Raw genomic sequence first — 21435 nt, 5'->3', positions numbered from 1 at the left:
TTGATTGTCTAGCTAGACATTTAATGTCGATGTTTGATTGTTTAGCCAAGTTATTGCACATTAAGAACAAAAGGAGGCTACAGTGTCGTCACATTCACTTCTATATTGACAAAGGAACAGGGTCTACTTTTCAATCAACGCCCATTTTCTTGATTCCGTTAACAGTAATCACTAAATTGGTCTTGCAGAGAGAACTCATCAAGGTTTATGCATTTGTAAAGTTTGGAGAGTGTAGGTGAAAAGTGTTATGGTCAAGGTTAAAGTTTTTATAACAATTAAACAGAGAGACCAGTAGCTTGATTGTTTGATAAATATAACTAAAATGAATGTTTGATAAATATAACTAAAATGAATCAGTATCTTGATTGTTCTTAAAAAACGAGTTAACTAAACTTCAGTGTTCTTTAAATATAAGTATTATGGTTAAGTACCTAAATTGTTCACACAATTTAATTTTTAAGTTAAATTGCATGTGGCCAATGCGGTAAATATGATGGTTTTATATTGATATTGTAGAAATTTTTGCCATGCAAAGAGATAATTTGTATATGTCATTTTGGTTAGTGTATTATATTTACTTACACAGCTATTTCCTTTTGCGTTACACACCTGACATGTGATACCTATGTAAAAATTTCAAGCGAATGGCGTATACATGAAACGATTGCTGAACAAATAAAACCCTACTAAAAATTAAAAAAAAAATATTTTGTCCCGGAACATATTATTCTGTTTACAAACTTTATTTTTGTGTAATTGATATAATAATAATCGATCATAAGACTATTGAAATAAATTTGTTTTTACTGTTAATATTGTTGTTGCCTTTTAAATATATTTCATAAAACTTTAAACGTTATGAATCAATTCAAATTCCAAGCAGATTTAGAAAGAAAGCGAACACATTTTCAAAAAGACTTTGACGAGCGCCTGGACAAGTATGTGAAATGAGGTAACATTTATTAAAAAGCGTACATGCTATTTTATTACTCTTTCTAGATATAATAAAGAGGTTTCTTACAGTGTTCTGCAGACAAATTGTTCGTTACTGCTTAATGTCATTGCGCATGACCGCCGGAATATAACTGGCAGACCCCCTTGTGACTGAGGAATTGTCTTAAAGGACTAAGGCATTAGAATAGTTTGTAATACCGAAGTTTAGCCAAAAAAACAGTTTTTCCTGTTTCGGTGTCATATGACCATAATTGTGTTGTATTGTGCGCCGTTAAACAAAACAAGCCAAACTTACTGACAGAAAAAAAATGTCGTAGTTACGCCAGTTTTTAATGCATATCTGAGAGGAATTTTCGGTTTAACTTAATGAGAAATGTTGATTTATTCTTAAAAAATCAACAACAAATATGATTCTACTATTATTATAACACACATTAATGATTGGTCACAGTACAAAAGCTTGGGGTAAATAATTCCACTAATCAGAAGCACATCATTGTCGACGAGTAATATATGGCGTTTCAAAATTTGATTTTTCAAATTAATAATGATAAAGAAAAGAACACTATAAGGAAGACAGTTTATTCTGATTAAAAGCACAGCATGTTCAAAGCATACAATTAAATCAAATTAAAAGTGCAGATTTTAAACACAAAACATTGTTTGCTATTGCAATGCCTTTGAAACATTCATTAAATTGTTAGTTAAAGGAACTCCGCTATATTTGTTTACAAAACGGGACTGGAAATATTTCCTGAGATCTGTGTACCATTAGATGTATCTTATGTTCACCATTTCAGATCATTCATTCACTACGTTATTTAAATTGTGCAAAATGACCTAAAACTGAAAAGTGTTTAAACAGCTTTATCTCTTATCACCCAAAAAGTATGTTTTAAATTCAATTCTGTGTATATTTCTTTAACATCTTTTGCTTGTTTCGTTTTAATCTAGCTAAGCTTTTCAAATTTATTTAGGATTTTCATCCTCACTGGAGTTCCTTTACGTATAAATGCTATACATAGGCATAAATAATCAATGCTTGCGAATGACACAACTAAATCTGCTTATATGTATCTAACAATATTTAAAACTTTCCTCACTTTGTTTTGAAAATAATTTTGCAAATAATATTACATTATCTTAAAATGTTTTAAATACAATGACAATAACTTTGATATTTCTATTCATACAATTACTATTTGTTTAATACAAACATGAAGTTGACTAAATATATGGATATAACAACATTAAATGTTAAAAGTATACCGAATTACTGCATGAGTGGCTCATTATGGCATTTTTTTCTTTTAAATTAACATTCAAATAGAGCAAATTTATACTTACATGCCTCGGTGTATACATGTATTCAATATTATAAATAATAAAGAAAAGGGAGTAGTGTAATCAATGTGCGAGTTTGCAGAGATAAATGCTCATCACTGACATGTTGTGTATCAACAAAATTATAAACATTCCTTTTTTTGAAACAAATAATACAGTTTAAACTACATTGTTTTCAAACAAACTTTTCGCTTTCTAAAAAAAGAAAAAAATCTAAAAAAAAATCTGAGCAATAATGTAACTTTAAAATATATTAGAGCATGTTAGAAGCTGATCACGAGAAATGAAACGTTGAATTTATGGTCATATAAGTAGAAAAAATGTAAACAAAATGGTATTTTTATTTTGAATTCTATACAAAGTACTACATCACTCTAATAATTAACTGCCAATGAACAAAGGATGATTCAAATTAATGACAAACAAGAAACTAATAACAAAATTAAAAAGCATTAGAAAAATGAAAACAAAAGCATAACTGGGGATTAATTGTCATGTAACCAACACACTCTTTTAAAATTCAAGTACTCATAAAATGATAGCAAATCAAAGACATCGTTAAAGGCAAAGTAGAAGATTACGAAGATAACAAGTTTTAGGATATATATATACATATTTCAAGTTAAATGTATCAAAGCACTATGATTACTATTTACAGGAAAATCATATGAAATAAAATCAGTTAAAATGTAACTGCGATACTATTGATCATAATAACAGGTCATTGATTTATTTGGTGGGAACGACATCAAAACAATTTTGCGTTGCAAAACAGTCCGATTTAAGGATTTAAATATTTGATGATATTTTAGACTTATTAGATTACTAAGAGATATGAATAACTTGTTTTCAAATAGCAGTTTGTAAATATGTAAAGGTTCTTCTCTTTTGTGGGAACAAGTACGCGATATGTAAATTGTGATATTGACGTAGATTTTATCGTGACATTATGCCCATCCAAGGTTATAAATGAGTGAACATATGAATGTCAAAATAAATTTTCATTTTGCCATTTTTCCTTTCAATATAAAAATTTATTTCACATAAACAATAACCAACGCACGGATCCAAACGAATTTATGGTAAATATCCATTAGAATTTACCTGTAACATTCAGTTCATAAAAAGAGTGGGCAGCCTTTTTATAGTTAAGGCAGATTTAAATTCTATTCTAAACAGTTTTCAATATGAACTGTTGGTCAATCACCATTTAAACAGTCAATCTTTTGAAATACATAGTCAGTTCAAGTGAACTTGACTATGAAAATATGAGCATAATGTCACTTTAAATAGCTTTTTATCATGTAAATATATTGATTTCTGTTGATAATCTGCATACCAAAAATAAATATAAGCTCTATCAGTCACCAAAGCTTTATCAGAAACTTTACTATTAAACATCAAAATGAAAAGAAGAGAACGGAATATTTTAAGCCTTCTACTTGTTTAAAAATTGTAACACTTGAGGATAGCCAATTATTTTTCTTTTTCGGCGCCATATGACCAAAATTGTGTTATCAAACAAACCCAATGAATTGTTTTACATACTATGATTCTGATTTAAAACTTTTCACATGTTAAAATAAGCACATTTTTATGTTCATACTCTGCCATACAATGCCGTCAAATTAGCTTTGCTGCATTTACACTAAGGTACATGTATTTCTTAATGAAAACTGATTGCTATAAATATAGTAAATCATTGGCAGATTTAGAAGTGTTATATAAATTATCGAAAATACTGAATCATTTAACTTTTTTTCTGGCATGTTGTATATTCAACTAGTTTTCGAAAAAGCACAAATCAATATATTTCACATAATTGAACATAGGCTTTCTCTCTTGGCAGATTTAAATAGTTCCACACTATTTAATTGCAGCTCTGCTAGTTCTCTCTCTAAATATTGATTTCTTCTCCTTTGCTCTTCGAGAAAAAAATATTCAAGTTGGCCACCCATCCGTCTGTTTATTTCGTTGTGCATTTGATCTAAGGAATAGTAAATAATAAAATAATTTTGAAAAAAAAAGAAGTTAAAAAGATTAAGGTACACATTATATAAACATGATTATTTCTTTACATTATCTACCTTACAGTGTTATTTTGCAAATCATAGTAGTTGTAGTATATCTGTTTAAACATCTCTTGATATGAAGGATAAATTATGCTAATAAGTGTTTTAATAAAATTCAACTGTTATTAGTTCCGCATATTGTTCGGGCACACACACAAATTGTTGAACTGATGACTATATGCCGCTTTTCATGAAATTGCATTGACGTGTCTCGTTGAAAATTCCATGATTACCGCCGTATGAACACATTTTGATGTTTCTTAATTAAAAATTCCACCATTATCATGTTTAAATGGTGGGTGAATTCTACCTTAGCCGGTATCTTGCACTTTCCAGTACAGTCCATGAACTGGCACAATAATATCGAGTAGCATTTTTCAATTTCGATGTTTCTAACGTTTGGGATTCTTTTTCACTATTAACATGTTGAAAGGCAAAATCAAATACATGTACTTTCAAAATATATTTGGAATTTTACCTAGACTTTAATTTTTAAAGGGATCAACTGTTTAAAAGACTAGAATGAAATGATGAAAAGAAACATACTTCCTACCAAATGCTTTGTTTTTACCTTTTAGGATAAATAATAAACGCTACTCAGCATTTGACGCTAGTTGTTACAGAGCATGAAGAATATAACTTAACTGCATGGTGTAAAAGCAAAATTAGATTACTTTGGTTGGATCCTAACTGTAACGGGGTCAATACAAATGGCTAGAAGAACACCCGTTACCAGGTTCTGTGTGCCATTGAATAATGCTTGCCTTATTATGATTTACGCTTTGAATGAGTATATTTAATTATGATAGATTCTATATACAAAATATAGTACCGTATTGTTCTTTGTACTTGTGTTCAGTTGCAATGCAGTACGTAACCATCTTAACATCAGATTTGCTTTTCGTAAACGCGTCAAAGCATTGAAATAGCTGAAGCAAACAAAAATTCATTTGCATAAATAATTCTTAAGGTATCAAAGGCGTTAACAATAACATATCAATACAGCAAATGTATCAGAAAACAAACAACTGTTTCTAGATGATGTACAAAAAACATGTATTCATTTCTGTGGGGTTGGTAGACAGTAAGATTAAAAGAGGTTGGTAACTAGACTAAGAAAAATAACAATCCCCTTCCCCGCTGCTTAATTGACCAGACGCCAGCTGTCAATCAAATTATTATATCGATAAGCCGTCAGCCAATCAGCGCACACCTCCAAACGGTGTCATCTTAGACATATCCCTTAGAGGCCATAATGTCGCATTGTAACATGGCCAGCGAATGGCTGAAAAAAGTACAGGGAAAACCGTATGATTTCATTGGACATGAGGTAATTGGATGAAAGTGGGGTATTTTTAAGTATGAAAACTAATTTAGAACATTGTTTTCTGAAGAAAATGAAATATTTCATGAGTCTCTATGAAAATTTTTGACATATCAGTCAGAGATCAGCAGATAATTTCAATAAAATAGGGGGGGGGGGGTGATTCTCTTTGAAGTCATTTTGCAAAAACAATGGTTAGCTACCCCTATATAACAGGAACATTTTTATGTGTCAATCATTTCATTCTGCTAGAAAATCACCTTTTTAGCATGAAAACTCAATTTTAAGATAGGATTAGGGACCATTTCTTATAATGTAAGTCTATGAGAAAATCAATGAGATTGTCTGACCTAGACATTGAGGTTCAATATCTGACTGTACCAAACTGTTTCTTACTAAAGCATTTATCTGAGTGAGCATGATAATTTACAAATAAAATAAGAAAAAAGGTTTGAGATATTTGCAATTCAGATTCTCGTTTTTCTACTGATAATTATTTTTTATAAAAGAATTTTATTCTATTTCCCAGGCTAATAGAAAGAAGCTTAGAAAAGTGTTTACCCATTGTGAGCGCATTAAAATATCAGAACATTTTGTAATATCAACTATTTCTGTTGAATCGAAAATAATTGTATAATGCGTTTTCCGATGTTATTTATTTAAATGATTACAAGTGCGTCTCAAAAATCTATAAAAACGTTTGCAAAAATCAGAAAACAAAGTTGAGAAATTAAGATTTTATTATAACAGTCGGTTACTTAAAGTACCATAATTAACAAATAATCAATAGATGAATAAATAAAAGATCAACGAGGATCATTGCCAAACCTACGACGTCTTCCAAGGCGCAACACAAATAAAAGTGATAATTACTTTATGATTTTCTAATAAAAATATGCCAGTTATAAGTTAGATCTGATATATAAATTCATACATACAAAGAACATGTATTCTAGCACTTTCTTAATGCACAACCTGATAATGCTTTTTTCGCGGCAAGGAAATGACATAAAGAATTCATCACAAATGTTGAATATCTCGAAAAAAGTACTTTCATGCTCTTTGTAAACCATTCTTTGTATACCAGTTCTATATCATTGCCCAGTATTACACACAAATTTAAGGATCTTTCTATAGGGTTATGCTTTCAACAAAGTAGCATGATATTATGGAACGGAAAATCACTGTATTTCATACCCTTCGTGATTGTGTAATATTTTGATAGTTAATCCTTTTCACAAGTATAATGCAACTGAATTAAAAGAATTGTTATGTAGCAACGAACGAATTTCTTCAACAAAGAACTTATGGCAAAAATACGGAACCGTCCTGGTGCCAATTTAATATGTTCTATAAAAATTAAAACTCGTAGGAGAAAAAAACTAATTAGGAGTTTATAACTCCTACGTAGGCCTTTATAAGTCCTATTTAGGACTTTATAAGGTCTACGTAGGAGAACACTACGTAGGAGAAATAAACCTAATTAGGAGTTCTACGTAGGACTTTGTGAGGGATGTTGAACGTATTCATTATCCTTCATGTACAGACTCAGCCAACCCGAGTCTGCAGGTCACTTGTAATTTGTTGTCTTTAATGCTTCCCAGGGATTTCTTTATTTCTTGCCATAGCAGGTGTCAAGTGATGTGTTGCAGCTGTAAAAAGTTGCCCCGTACTTCACTTCAGTGTTATTATATTTTTCTGGACCTTCGGAATCATTGATGCCAGCACTATTAAGTGTTGAGAATTGAGAACCGCTCAAGCCGGTGCTAAGGGGCATGAGGGATGTTGCACGTATTCATTATCCCTCATTTACAGTACTCAATCAAACGGAGTCTGCGGTTCTCTCGAATTTTGTTGTGATTAGTGCTTCCGAGGAATTACTTTGTTTCCAGATTTTTGTAACTCCTACAAATACGAAAGCCTTATAAGGACTTTGTAACACTTACGTAGGGCTTTATAAGTGTTCTCCTACGTAGGAGATATAAAGTCCTACGTAGGACTAATAAAGTCCTACGTAGGACTTATAAACTCATGATTAGGCTTTTTTAAATCTCCTACGTAGGAGTTACAAAGTCTTTCGTAGGACTTATAAAGTCCGACATAGGAGTTATAAAGTCCTATGTAGGATTTATAAAATATGATAAACAAAATCAACAAGGAAAGGCGGCATTCAATGAACGCAACCCCCATACGAGGTCAGCAACAAGAACCAGTGGCAAGGAGCCCAGGCGGACCCCAAACAAAAACAGGACAGGGCACAAAATAGAGCACGGACAGGTTAATCACTAAATGATAAATAATTTATAACTGATAAGGAACTCAAAGAAAACAAATACATGATTGAATAATAGGCCCACAAAGTCAAAGGGAACAGGGGAAGGAGACAGAAGACCGGGGGAAGGTGGGGGGTAATCAAAGAAATAAAAACTAGGGGGGAAAGGGGGAGATACTTACCGTAGACGAGAAAACAACAAGGGACACAAGTAAAAGTCACAGAGGGGCGCCACCTTGGAACGGTCAGCAGCATAATAATGACTGCTGGGGAGTTTAAACCAGTTAATGGTGCACCAAACCTCGCTGTTAGCCCCACCATGTTCCTACAAACGAGACAGTGTAAATAAAATGAATCCCCGCCAAGTGAAATTCTTACAGTTGTTATGGCAACAAAAGGTTAAATAAATAAAACACCAAAATGATCATATAGAAACATATAAAAGTAAACCCAATGACCATAACAAACGTACTCAATGTCCTAAAGGGAGTTATAAAGTCCTCCGTAGGACTTATAAATTCCTTATTATATCATTTTTATAGAACATGCTAAAATAGCACCAGCACGCTTCCGTACATAAATCATTATTAAATTTAAAGCGATTAACGTATCTTTCACATGACAGCGATCAACGTAGTTTTTTCTCAAACTCTATATAAAATACTCAAAGATATTTTCTACTGTTTTAGGAAAATTAAATCCTTTCATAGAATTTTCTAAATTTTTTGTATGACAAGTTAAATTTAATGGCGAATTCAAAAGAAAAATATATGTTGACATGTTGGATTTTTTGTAAAATGGCAGTATTCATGGTAACCGTTTATCCCAAAACTGTCACAATAGCCAAACTGTGTTATACAAAGTAGAACATGTATTAGATAGCTCAATACAAACAACAAGCATAATTTTATACAAAACTAACTTTATATGATGATTCTGTTTGAAACAAATGATAACATGAACAAATTTCTTTAAATAATGATATTTTCATGCTTCTTAACTTAACAAAAATGAGAAACTATACATAAATTCTGTAAATAATTAAAGATAATTTTCTTTCATAGAATTTTCTACATTTTTGATTTATCAAGTAAACTTTTATGGTGAATTTAAAAAAATAAAAGTTGACGTGATATATCCTTCTGTTAACGGGTGGTGTTTCCATGGTTACCGTATATGCCAACTGTCAAAATGACCACGCTTTCTTAAGAAATATCAGTGTTATTCCAAATGCATTGTTATATATACAGTACATCAAAAACATGTTGAAATATAAATTTCTATTTCATTTGATTGGAAAATTAAACGAGACTTACCTGTAAGTTGAAGTTGGATTTCAATTCTCCGAGGCACAAGCTCATGTTAGAGACCAGTAGGTCAAACTTTAACTTGTTCAGTGAAAACTCAAAATATTATTACCACATACAAAAGTATATATATCAGGGTGGGCAGAAATGAGTTATCTCGGGAGGGCACATGAGCCCATCACAGTGACCTTTTGCCCCGGAGAATTGAAATCCAACTTCAACTCACAGGTAAAAAAAAAGAATAAAGATCAACAAGGCGAAGGCAACGTTCACAGGACGCAGCCCGCCTCCCCCCCGACACACCAAAGTAGGGCACCAAGAAGGCACTAAGGTCTTGTTTAATTTTCCAATTCTCTATCAGCACAAGGTCACGTGATCTGGTCCCTGAGAGCTTTAAAGGTGTTCACGAACAACCCAGAAATACAAACAATAATGATTGTTTATCATTTACTAAACTTCATATACATGTATATATAATCTACTTATACTAATCATTTGAGCATCTGACAATGATTTAGTAATATTTGTTGTAATAATTTGTTTTATTTAACAATAAATTGTATTTAAATCTAAAGCAACGCACTTTGCAGAATGCTTTTGGCAAAGTCATTACCTGTCTGAACAGATGTTTTATAAAATTTCTTAAAAGTGTTACATGAAGACCAGCCAGCAGCTGGCATAATGTCTTTTAGCACTCCAGCGCTATCAGCTGCACTTACGGCAGTTGCCCTAGTGCTATGTCCTTTAAATTTGCTAATATCTATTTCAGATGTTGCCAAACTATTTTAATCCATTTAGATAAAGTATTGATTGACAATTGTTTGTGCAGTTTTTGTATACTAATGAATAATGAAGTACAATTTTCTCTAGGTCCTACTGTTCTATCTAGATATGCATTCAATATAGAAATTATACACAAATCGGGATCATGAATATAAATGGCTGTACATGAAAACCACGTCTACTCTGCTTACACGCTGTTGTATATAAAATGCCACTTTATCAGGTAACAATGTCAAATGATTTATATTTAAGAAATGTAAAGATTGTGCCCGTTGGCCAGACAATAGTGCCATGAGCATAACTAACTTGTATATTAACCATTTTAATCCTATCTCTTCACATATTTGTATCGATTTTATATATTTAAGAACAACTGAATCATCCCATACTTGAGTGTATCTTGGTAGAGCTGGTCTGTAATTAAAAGCACCTTTCATTAATCTCTTAACAAGGTGCTCGTTTACAGAAATTATTTTGTCTTCACCTAATAATACCACAAAAGAGGACAAGGCTCTTCTGGCAGTGTTTAACGCACTACAACTTGAACCTTCATGAAAAAGTTTTGTCAGGAATTCTACTACATGATTGACACTGGCTAAGTGTTCATTTAATTCATCTACACAACTCATGCCAATTTTTAAAATACATATTGTACTGTCTTCTTCTCGGTAGCTCGCTACGAATTCATAATAATGGAAATTGCTGATTTTGAAAATCATGATTGCTGATACATGTCCCTGACAGCTGTCAAACGATCAATCGAAGTTTTGGATACAGAGGGTGAATTTGATATGGGGTATATGGTACTGTCAACAGATCTTTCCTCCGTGGAAGGCGATATGAGCGTGAAACGCACATTTTCAGTACATTGGGGTACCAGGGTTGAGTCGTCCTATATGGCAGATCAAAAATCCCCTGAGCTTTGTCTATCTGAAGTTTTTTGTAAAACTCTGTCGATGACACTGAAAGGCGGAAAGCATTTTAAAATGTACATATTCAACAGACTGATTTAATTGCGTTAAGTTTAGAATCAATTCTATAAGAACCATCCTTTTTGGGGCACAGAAATACAGGAGAAATATATCCCCCTGGTTCATGCACAGCTTTCACAATCACACTAGTTAAGAGAAACTTTTGGATTTCAATATCAAGAATTTTGGCTTCTGTTTCATTTAAAACTGTAGGCCGATAAGAGCTTTGAAAAGGTTTCTCGAAAAATTGAATGATGCTATCTTATACTATTTCTAAAATTTGTTTATCTGATGTAATAGTTTTCCACTTTTCTAGAAATTCTGGTAGTCGACCAGCCTTGAAAGTGATACAGTGCCCACTTACCTCACTTTCTAATAATGGCTTTTTTTGATGAATGGCTCGGCCCATTGTTGTGTGCTTGAGTTGCAGAAGTTAGTTGCTGGCTTGCCTGCCCCCACCTGCTTTGAACATTCGGAACCGTAGGGGAAGGTCTGTTGTGAAAAAAAGGCCTACTGTACATCTACTGGTTGATGCCAGATTGTCCACTAATAGAGTTACAACTGACTTTATATTCATCTGCTCTGCGTTTTGTTGGGATTTTACTAAATGATCGATAACCCTCAACAGGGTAACAGAATGATGCTCTCAAAAATTTGATTGTATTTTTTTGGAGTTTTATGTCTTTTGATCTTGTTTCTGCTGATAACACCCTCCATATTTCAGGATCGACTTTTGGGGTGTAAAGAGATGTTGTATTCTATGGTATCTGGTGTTTCTCAACTAACCCGGCTTTTTTGCTCTCGTCTAGGCTTGTTGCCATTAGCTTTTGGACAAAGGTCGACATTACACCAGACACTGATAACCTTTCACCTCTGATATTGAAAGCGAGGCTGCACACTGTCCCAAAATGGAGCACTCTTTGTTTTATTCACCCTTTTAACCTTAACTTCGGTCACTTTCTGACCGGTCAGCAGAGTAGCTTCTGGGGAAATTCCACCATGCTCTTCATTTTCACTGGCATTTTCAGCCATATTCCCAGAATTCTGGCACATTGTCTGTTTCATTGATGCAAATTCAGAAACCAAATTTTTCAGCATTTCAGCCTGTTGCCTTTGAAAACTCAAGATTGTTGATAATTCTATGTTTGTAGTGTCAGAAATATTCACTGTACATGTAGGGCTTGATGGCCTACCGCTAGTGCCAGACTTTCTTGTATCATCGCCACTAGATGTGGTAGTGGACTTTGAAATAGCAGACTTATCGCTTCCAGTTATAGTCTGGGAGGACTTACTACCCCACTCCATTTTTTCAAAACTGAGTTCCAATCCCAGTCTTTGCAGGATACTTTCCTGCGCCATGCTAATTCTGTCACTATCTTAGTCTTAAAATCTTAATTTTTTCTCTTCACAATTCTTTCTTAATATCACTTTTTTACAATTTGCAAAGTTTTCATTAAATTTTGTAGTGAAACACAACGTCTTAAATCCAACTATATCGAATAACAAGTACCATAAAATCACTTTTCATATTTCACGTCTGTACTCTACTGGAACTAACTTGCATTTGACCTACTGAATACTACAAGCATCTCTCATAGGGGCCACATCACGTGATCTTGTGCTAATAGGAAAATGTTATATAAAGTAAATGATACTGGGAACATGTTTTTTAAACAAGTCATATAAGGCCATATTATTTCTTTCCTTGATTAACATACGAGAACAGTAAGCATGTATTCAGAAAAAAAATGAAAATTAGAATATTTCTTAGACATAATTTTTGTTTTTTATTCAAATTGTTTTAAAGATATAATTTAAAAGTTATTAACCCACTTACAAATGTATCTGCCAGTAATCAAGTGGCGACGCACTTTCGTCACTACCATAAGTGGGTGGGGAAACGCACGGAATCATAATATATATGCACTTGTTTGATTATATAATATTGTTTTGTTAAACTGTTTTACATTACACTCAAGTAATTAAGGCTTCTTAAAATAGTTATATTATTTATGGTTTTCAATGACATGCTACATGCATTTCAAATCTGCTTTGTACCATGAACTGTTGTTGCATTTGTTATACCCGTTTTATGCCTCTCTGCAAAATAAATTGCACGTATGGTATTGCATTTATGTTTTTGTTATTTCTTTAATCAAAAGACGGTGAAGAAAAAACGATACAAGGTCTTACCTATTTCAGCATATACATGGCGAATCTTTTTAGGTTCAAGCAAAGTGTGTTAAAGGAATTAAGGACATTATTTATAAGACGCAAAAAAGTCTTACAACGTCTTGGTCATACAGCTTGTTTGCTTCGAAAAAATCTTTTTTTAGTTTTTCCATGTCAGCTTCGTAGTTACTGTAAGCTGTCGCACCCACCAGGTATCTACTTCCGCTTTTGTTAAACATTTCAACATACATCTCCGACAATTTCTTCGTTCCTATTTCCATGCATGTTTTAGTTATTTCGTTTTTCATCGTATCTAAATAAACTTTCATTTCCGCCTGTAAAATACATTAACTGTACAATTCATGTGACGCAATTAAATTAAGTTTCCGTCCGTCAAACAAAATCATCATTAGCGAAGCATTAATTTAAACAGCAAATTTCAAATGATGAACGATTAAAAAACAGAATCCATGAAACTATGGTCATATTGTTCTATTGTCCATTTCTATAATATATGATAGTGACTGTGAAGAGAGCTTTAATTTTCATCTATTGCATGAAATTCGTCAATGAAGTAAAATACAGTCCTTGATTAATTCAAAAATAGTAACTCATTGATGCCGTATTAAGATATAGCCAAGGCGGAAGTTTAAAAAAAAGCATTTAAAATATAACATTTTTGAAACTGTGTCAGGAGAATTACTGCATTTAATGTAATTTAATATTAGAACGAGCTTGGCAATAAAGCTATAACCAATTCCCAAGATATAAAGGCAGTGTAGCAATAATTTAAATTTTGGATAAATTACTTAGCAATTAGCTGTTTAGTTTGCACTATTTTTAGGTAATTTTATTTATCTCTCCATTTTTATTTATCTTAATTTTATAAATTCATTTAAACCACAAATGTTCCTGATCATTATTCACATCTAAACAAATAAACACCATTTTTTAACCATTTATAAAAATCCTTTCATGGATACGTTTTTTAATACAACGACAACAACAACAACAACAACAACAGCAACAACAACAACAACATTCATTTAGCAATTAAGCATTGCAATGCTTTTAGCCATATTATACAATTGACATAAGGTGAGCTAGTTAAATGGTGCGTTTATAATTTAAGTTGATATGTTCAAAATTTAACGTTGCAACGATTTAAGATAACAGCATGATTAACATTGCTAAGTCTTTACTTTATTTATTCTTTTTTTCCGAACAGCTTGACGGTTTGAACAAAGACAACATTAATATAAAAATGTTCTAGATAATTGCCTGCTCAGTCTTCTTTTTTATTGATCGTTATTAAGTTAAGGTCATTAAATGAAAGTGCATGTTCTAATCATGATCCAGCGGCGTGTAGCTTGATTTTGTTATATCTTAGTAGCAAAGTTGTCTCCCTTTTAATTATATAATCATTTGTATTTAAATTGAATATGGTTTTGGAGCATTCTTTAAGAATTGGCCTGGGAATTTACAAATAACAAACAGATCTGAAGTTAAGTTGGAAACTTGAGCTTCTAAATATACTTCTCAAAATTTGCTAAGGATCACTTTTTTTCTACAGTGCGTTACTTTCGTGTATTTGTAATAAATGTGAAAATTGATTAAAAGGAATTAAATATAATTAGTTAGGCATTGATTTGTATGAAAACAATGACAATGGAAGTGTTCCTTGACGTTTGCCTGTTGCGGAGAGTGTGCTGGACGAAAATCAACATTTTGGACATCATATAGTGGAATAAAAAGTCCTGCAAATCAGAAAATGGTTGGCGTAGGGTGTTTAATACCGAGTATGGTGTCTGCGGGCATTAATTACGGCCTGGCATTGTCGTTGATTTACATTATACTTTCCCGCGCTACTTTGTACGTAACTGGCGCTTTGTGATACGTTGACGTCTGTGACGTCATTATTATTTGTTTATCATTGTTGTTGTTATTGTTTGACGTAGATACTTGTAGTAAACTGAGAAAAGAAGACACAACGCTGTAGTACTTTATCAACTTATATACGATATTGGTGCTGTGACACAAAAAAGATGAATCAACAGAAGTTAATTTTAGTACGTAGCGGCAACAGAAGCGTTATTTCGAAGCTTTTGGGCAAAATCGAAGAAGCGAAGGAGAAATCAGACAAAATAGAATTCAACGCTATTCTGGAGACCCTCGAATCGAAGACAAATACATTAGATGCACTCGAGTAGAAGATTCTATTTCAAACTGGAGTCGAGGATATTGAAGAAGAACTCATTACCACTGAAGAATATAAGCTTGAACTCGAGATTCAGTTACGGAAACTTAGAGCGTATCGTCAAATGAACTCACGGACAGACGTTCGTTCGAGTGAAATTACCGAGAATCATGAGGCAATAAGTCATATAAGAGCAGACGATATGCGGGAGAACTTTACTGATGAAGCAGACGATGGGGAGACCGGAAGTCATGTCAACGTTCAACTTCCGGGAGGAAATATTCACTCTGCTGATTCACAGAACAGCCTAGGTAACAATCACTCTTTTATGTCGGCAAGTTCACAGTATCATAGGTTACCTAAACTTTCATTACCGAAATTTAATGGCGACATTTTAAGCTGGCATACATTTTGGGACTCGTTTGAGTCAACTGTTCATCTCAACTGTAACTTAACGGATGTGCAAAATTTGAAGAGTCAGCTTGAAGGAGAGGCGGATCGGACTATTGATGGCTTTGCACTTACAAATACGCACGTGCGACAGAACTGTTGAAAGAGAGATATGGTCAAAAACATAAAATAATTCACGCAACAATGCAAGCATTGCTTCAACTCCCAGCCCCCAAAAATACTTTACATTATATTCGTGAATTCTATGATAAAATGAAGACATTCATTCGTGCACTGGAGAGTTTGGACCAGCTACAAGAATCTTACGGCGACTTACTCGTGCCTATTGTGCTTGACAAACTTCCGGGAGAAATGAGAAAAAATCTCGCGAGAGGTCACGGTGACAGGAATTGGTTGTTATGTGACTTACGTAGAGCTATTTACAACGAAATTAATATTATGGAAGCCGGATCATACAACTCGATTCAACCGGAAGTAGAAACTTACGGTCTACTGCATCATTATTCACTGGGGCAAGAAGTACCAGAAATTCGAACAGTGCGCATGTGACAAGAACTGGAATTAAGTGTTCCTTTTGCGAGGAATCCCATAGAGCCAAAGATTGCCGGAAATATCCTGATGTAGCGTCAAAGTTAAATGTTATTAAGGAGAAAAAACTGTGTTTTAATTGTTTAGGTAAACACCAAGTATTCACGTGTAAGTTCACTAAGAGATGCCAGAATTGTAACAGAAAGCATCACACAACTATATGTAAGTCTGATAGCGCTCGTAATTCCTGTGCAAAAAGTTCTACACAGCACACATCTGAAGCTACAGTGATGTATTCTTCCGCGCCCAGCAACCATACTTTTTGACGAAGGAGCACAAAGAAGCTTTATCACCGAAACTCTAGCAGACGAGCTTCAATTAGAGAGGGAAAAATCCGAAACAATCCGAATATCTGCATTTGGGGGCAAAAGTAATCAGATGCAACATTTTGACCAAGCTACAGTGTATCTTGTTACAGACAGAAGACCACTGAAAGTTCTGATTGTTCCGACTTTAGCGACACCTATAGATAATACACATAGCTCAGATATTTCAAGTTTACCTTATCCAGTAACGCATGATAAAGAGTTTGCTATTTCCTTGCTAATCGGAGCCGACTTTTACTGGGATATTGTTGAAGACGAGATTATACGTGGCACAGGGCCTACTGCCGTAAAGTCGAAAATCGGATACCTTCTGTCTGGACCGATCAATTCAAGTAAAAGTAGCAGAAGTGTTGAACAGATTTTGAACGTAATGGTGTCTCACATACCAATGGACATATTGATAGAACGTTTCTGGAGTCTAGAAAATCTCGGAATAACATCAGATGACACAGACCGGAAGTTAAAAGACGAAAGACAACAGTATCAGCTCAAGTCAAGTGAATTCAAAGATGGAAAGTATACTGCACGGTTACCATGGAAATCTGACCATCAGGAACTACCTTCAAATTATGGTATTGTCCTGAAACGCACTGAAAGTACAGTCCGAAGATTGAGCAGAGAACCTAATATGCTAAGGAAATATGGAGATATCATTGCAGAACAAGAGAGACGAGGGTTCATTGAAAGAGTTCAAGAGAAAGAGACCCAGACGAAAAAGCCCCTCCATTACATTCCACATCACCCTATTAAAAAAAATTCCTCAACTACGCCTATAAGAATTGTATACGACTGTAGCTGCCGTAAAACACCATACCATGCCAGCATGAATGCCTACAGTCAACACCCCCAGTCTTAAATGAACTCGCCTCAATTTTGCTGAGATTTCGTCTGCATGCGTATGCTGTTACAACAAATATTGAAAAGGCGTTTTTGCAGGTGGGATTACATACAGATGACCGAGATAGGACAAGATTTCTATGGCTGAAAGATCCGAATGACCCGTACAGTGACATTTCAACTTATCGTTTTAAAGTTGTGCTTTTTGGTGCAACTTGTTCACCATTCATACTCAACGCAACGATACTAAAACATTTAGACAACAATCCACATACGACTGTATCAGAAATATTACGTCGAGATTTATACGTCGATAACGTCATATCCAGTTTCAAAGAAGAAGAAGAATGCCTTAATTACTTTAAAGAAGCACGAACCTTGATGTCCAAAGCCGGAATGAATTTGAGATCTTGGAACTCGAAAAGCAAAAAGTTACAACAAAAAGCCGACAGAGTAAACATATTAGATACTGACGACGTCACAAAAGTCCTAGGTCTACGTTGGGAGCCGTCAACAGATGAAGTGACCTATGTGAAGAGAGATATCCCTGTTTCTTCTCATGTAACAAAGAGAGTGATATTGAAATATTCATCTCAGATATACGACCCCCTTGGATTACTATGTCCAGTTACCGTCCGAGCCAAACTTCTGTTACAAGACGTTTGGAAACAAAAGTACGAGTGGGATGTACCACTTCCAGAAGATATTCAACAGTCATGGTCAAGCCTAGCGAAAGACTTGAACAGTGTTGCCACATTTAAATTTCCGAGAAGATATTTCTCTGAAACAGCCGAAACCGGAAGTGACAGTCGGACAACCTTGCACATCTTCGTGGATGCAAGTATTAGATCGTACGGTGCAACGGCGTTCATCTGAAACGGGAAAGATTCAACTCTGGTGATGGCTAAGAATCGCGTGGCACCGCTCAAACCCTTAACTCTGCCCAAACTTGAACTCATGGCGGCGCTGATTGGAGCTAGACTAGCGAAATATTTGCAGACTACATTTCCTACAGCAGACATCACACTGTGGTCCGATAGTCAAATTGTAATTTAATGGCTATCTACGAAAAAGACACTGCAGAGATTCGAGAATCGTGTAAAAGAGATATATGACCTTACGAGCCAATACGCATGGAAATATTGTCCAACAAGCGAAAATCCAGTCTTTTTACTGACAAGAGGTATAACAGCTGAAAAATTTATGAAGAACGAACTTTGGATGAAGGGACCGATATGGTTATGTGACAAGACAAAATGGCCGATATGGGAGGTCTCAAACAGGTTACACGTGCAGACGATAATTGAAGAGCAAGCCACCGGAAGTCAGCAAGCCGAGATAGACGAGCAAATGATATCATCCCACCATATGGGGTTCCGCGTAATTGAGTCTGGGCCTCACATGGGCCAGCCGGAATTGGCGAGATATTAGCTGAAATAATGATCTATAATACGAATGTCGGCTCAACATCGGCAAAATACCAGAGCATTCCCGACGGATACACATATACACGCGGACACCCGGACACACAATGCACGACTCACATCTTCTTTAATCTGTCGTCGGATTTTTTCATCTCCTGTAGCTTTGATTTCAGTTATTCTGCTTAGCCAAAAAAGCCGTAGATCGTTGTGAAAAGTAATTGACACTACATTATGGAATTAACCACAGGTTGTACCATATCATCTCTGGCCAGCCAGTTCAGCCGGAATCGAATTCCGGCTAGCTGGAATAGCTGGAACAGCCGGAGAAGACGAAAATGAGTTCCGGCTGCTGTGGCTGTTCCGGCTGCCTTGCTATTTTCACGAACAATGATTGAACTAAGTTCCAATTTTGGTGAATTTTATTCTATTTATTTCTCAATAATTCATTCATGTAATTCAGAGCTATTTAAATAAATTCCTTTTTAGCCAAGTAGCACGATTCATCAAACTATTTCGACTTTTGTGTGTCCGAATTTGTATATCCGAAATAGGGACAACCTTTCCAAATATTTTCATAGCATTTGAATACAAAAAGTTTGTAAGTGTCTCGGTTTGTGTTTCAACAGTATACTTTTTCCCAACGCAGGAATCTAGATCAGTTTTATTTGCAAGTAGTTGTGAGGTGTGCTAAAAAATCTTTAACTTTGTAATTATCCCAAATTATTATGTTTTCTGTACCATTTTCTTTAACAAGCTATATGTCTGATCATTAAGCAGACGACATACAAAACAGTAATTAACACTTTGTGAGTCCAAACGCTTAACAACTGATGATCCAAACAACAATGAAAATTGCCTAAAAAAGGAACTCATAATGAATTATAGTACAATTCTAAGATACAGTATAATCTACAAACATTCAACCAGCATCACAAAACAACTTAAACCAAAACAACCAATATTTACAAATCTCTTCATAACAAAGAAAATCTTGACAAGACAAAATCACTCAAAGCAAACAAATATAACTAAAAAATCGAACTTTATTAAAAAATCAAAACAACTATGTATAAAGACTAAACCCAGATAAATCAAGATCACCGCAATTAAATTCAACCAAATTCAACAAATCAACAAACTGCGAACAACATGTTTAAAAAATAACTGTACATTTGAAAATGATATACACTCTAAAATTCAAACACTGTATCATATTAACTCGTTATGAATTACAACAAATGAAGAGAAATGAACTCTGACAAAGTGATCCTTTAACTAATTTGAACATTAAAAGTCAAAAGTTTGAAATAATAGGTTAAACAAAAATCAATATCTTTACCTCTAGCTTTTCTTCATATTCGTTTTGACGGTACGTAAATGAGCTGTCACGGTATGCTACTTTCGTGGACTCAAAAATTTTGAGAAACTTGGTCTGAAGTTCCTCTTTGTTGCTTATATTTTTTAATTTGTCCATGTCGTTCTTGAACTTTGTAAGAACCTTCTGCAAAACCCGCTCATTACGCTGAAAAGACGCTTGTTCATATGCATCTTTACACTTCAAAGGACTACCTTTCCTCAGTGAGTTTACATAAGACGTGATGAGAGATGTGAAATCTAAATATAACAATTAATTGATATTTTTCATGACGATTAAAATTTTTAAAATAACTAATACTGTATGAAAGTAGATTATATTATTTTTCTTCGAAGACATAAAAATAAGATTTTAAGTCAATATTCTTGAACACCAATAATCGGATAGAGATATATTAAATTCATAATTCTTCGATACAACCCAAGATTTCAACTTTACAAATTTACGATTTCAATTTCATTAAAACATGAACATGATTGTATCATTTCAACTATCATTTTACGATTTTAGCATAAGAATTCAAAAAATCAACTTCACTAATTATCACTTGTGAATTCATGAATTCAAACAATAAGTTCATGACGTTTACTTCGAGATCTCATGAAGTTTAAGTTGTAAATTGATGGCATTGAAATTTTGATAATGTACGAGTGTATTTCACAAGAAGTTTGTCTTTAAAGAAGTCTGAAAATTGCTTTTTATGTAAACAACTGCTCGTTCAGCTGTTAACATCATTGATTGAGCTGAAGCATCATATAACCATATCAAAATTAAACATTGATCAATGGCAATCAAAATTTGAATAAACAGAACACTTTCATTCAGTGGGGTCAACATCACTGGTCAAACGTCTTGAATCGTTTAACGTTTAACGTTTTATTTAACTTGTTAATACTTTGCCGGCTAGATGAACACATAGTGTGTATCACAAAAAACAATCTCCTGATGTTAAAGTCCGACACGACATTAATACACCAGTAACTGTTAAAAATACAAGTTCAAACATTTTTTAGTTCTATCTTTAATAATGCTAACTCTCGAGAGCAAGTTTACTCCTGATGTTAAAAAGTAAAGAAAA

General features: G+C 33.9%; 1 protein-coding gene across 1 annotated transcript; it reads right to left on the bottom strand.

The window, feature by feature from the left end:
- Positions 1-1544: 1544 nt before the first annotated feature.
- LOC132724042 (uncharacterized) lies at positions 1545-20583 on the bottom strand. Its single transcript, XM_060708853.1, has 4 exons — positions 20322-20583; positions 13316-13534; positions 5203-5299; positions 1545-4285 (listed from the first exon to the last, which is right to left on the bottom strand). The coding sequence occupies exons 1-4, from the start codon at positions 20454-20456 to the stop codon at positions 4113-4115; spliced, it is 624 nt and encodes a 207-aa protein (XP_060564836.1). The 5' UTR covers positions 20457-20583; the 3' UTR covers positions 1545-4112.
- Between the last annotated feature and the right edge of the window lie 852 nt (positions 20584-21435).

The sequence above is a fragment of the Ruditapes philippinarum genome, unplaced genomic scaffold (assembly GCF_026571515.1).
Source record: "Ruditapes philippinarum isolate M1 unplaced genomic scaffold, ASM2657151v2 ctg1215_1_1_1_1, whole genome shotgun sequence".
In the NCBI taxonomy this organism is placed as follows: domain Eukaryota; kingdom Metazoa; phylum Mollusca; class Bivalvia; order Venerida; family Veneridae; genus Ruditapes; species Ruditapes philippinarum.
The sequence above is the reverse complement of the archived record's forward strand: the minus strand, read 5'-3'. Positions and strand labels throughout refer to the sequence as shown.

What these genes read in the sequence shown, in the direction of transcription:
- LOC132724042 (XM_060708853.1), bottom strand. Translation starts at nt 20,456, where the DNA reads ATGGACAAATTAAAAAATATAAGCAACAAAGAGGAACTTCAGACCAAG. An exon ending in AATATGAAGAAAAGCTAGAG is followed by an intron (nt 13,535 to 20,321) that starts GTAAAGATATTG and finishes TGTATTTTACAG; the next exon opens with GCGGAAATGAAAGTTTATTT. An exon ending in AGCTGTATGACCAAGACGTT is followed by an intron (nt 5,300 to 13,315) that starts GTAAGACTTTTT and finishes TGTTTGCTTCAG; the next exon opens with CTATTTCAATGCTTTGACGC.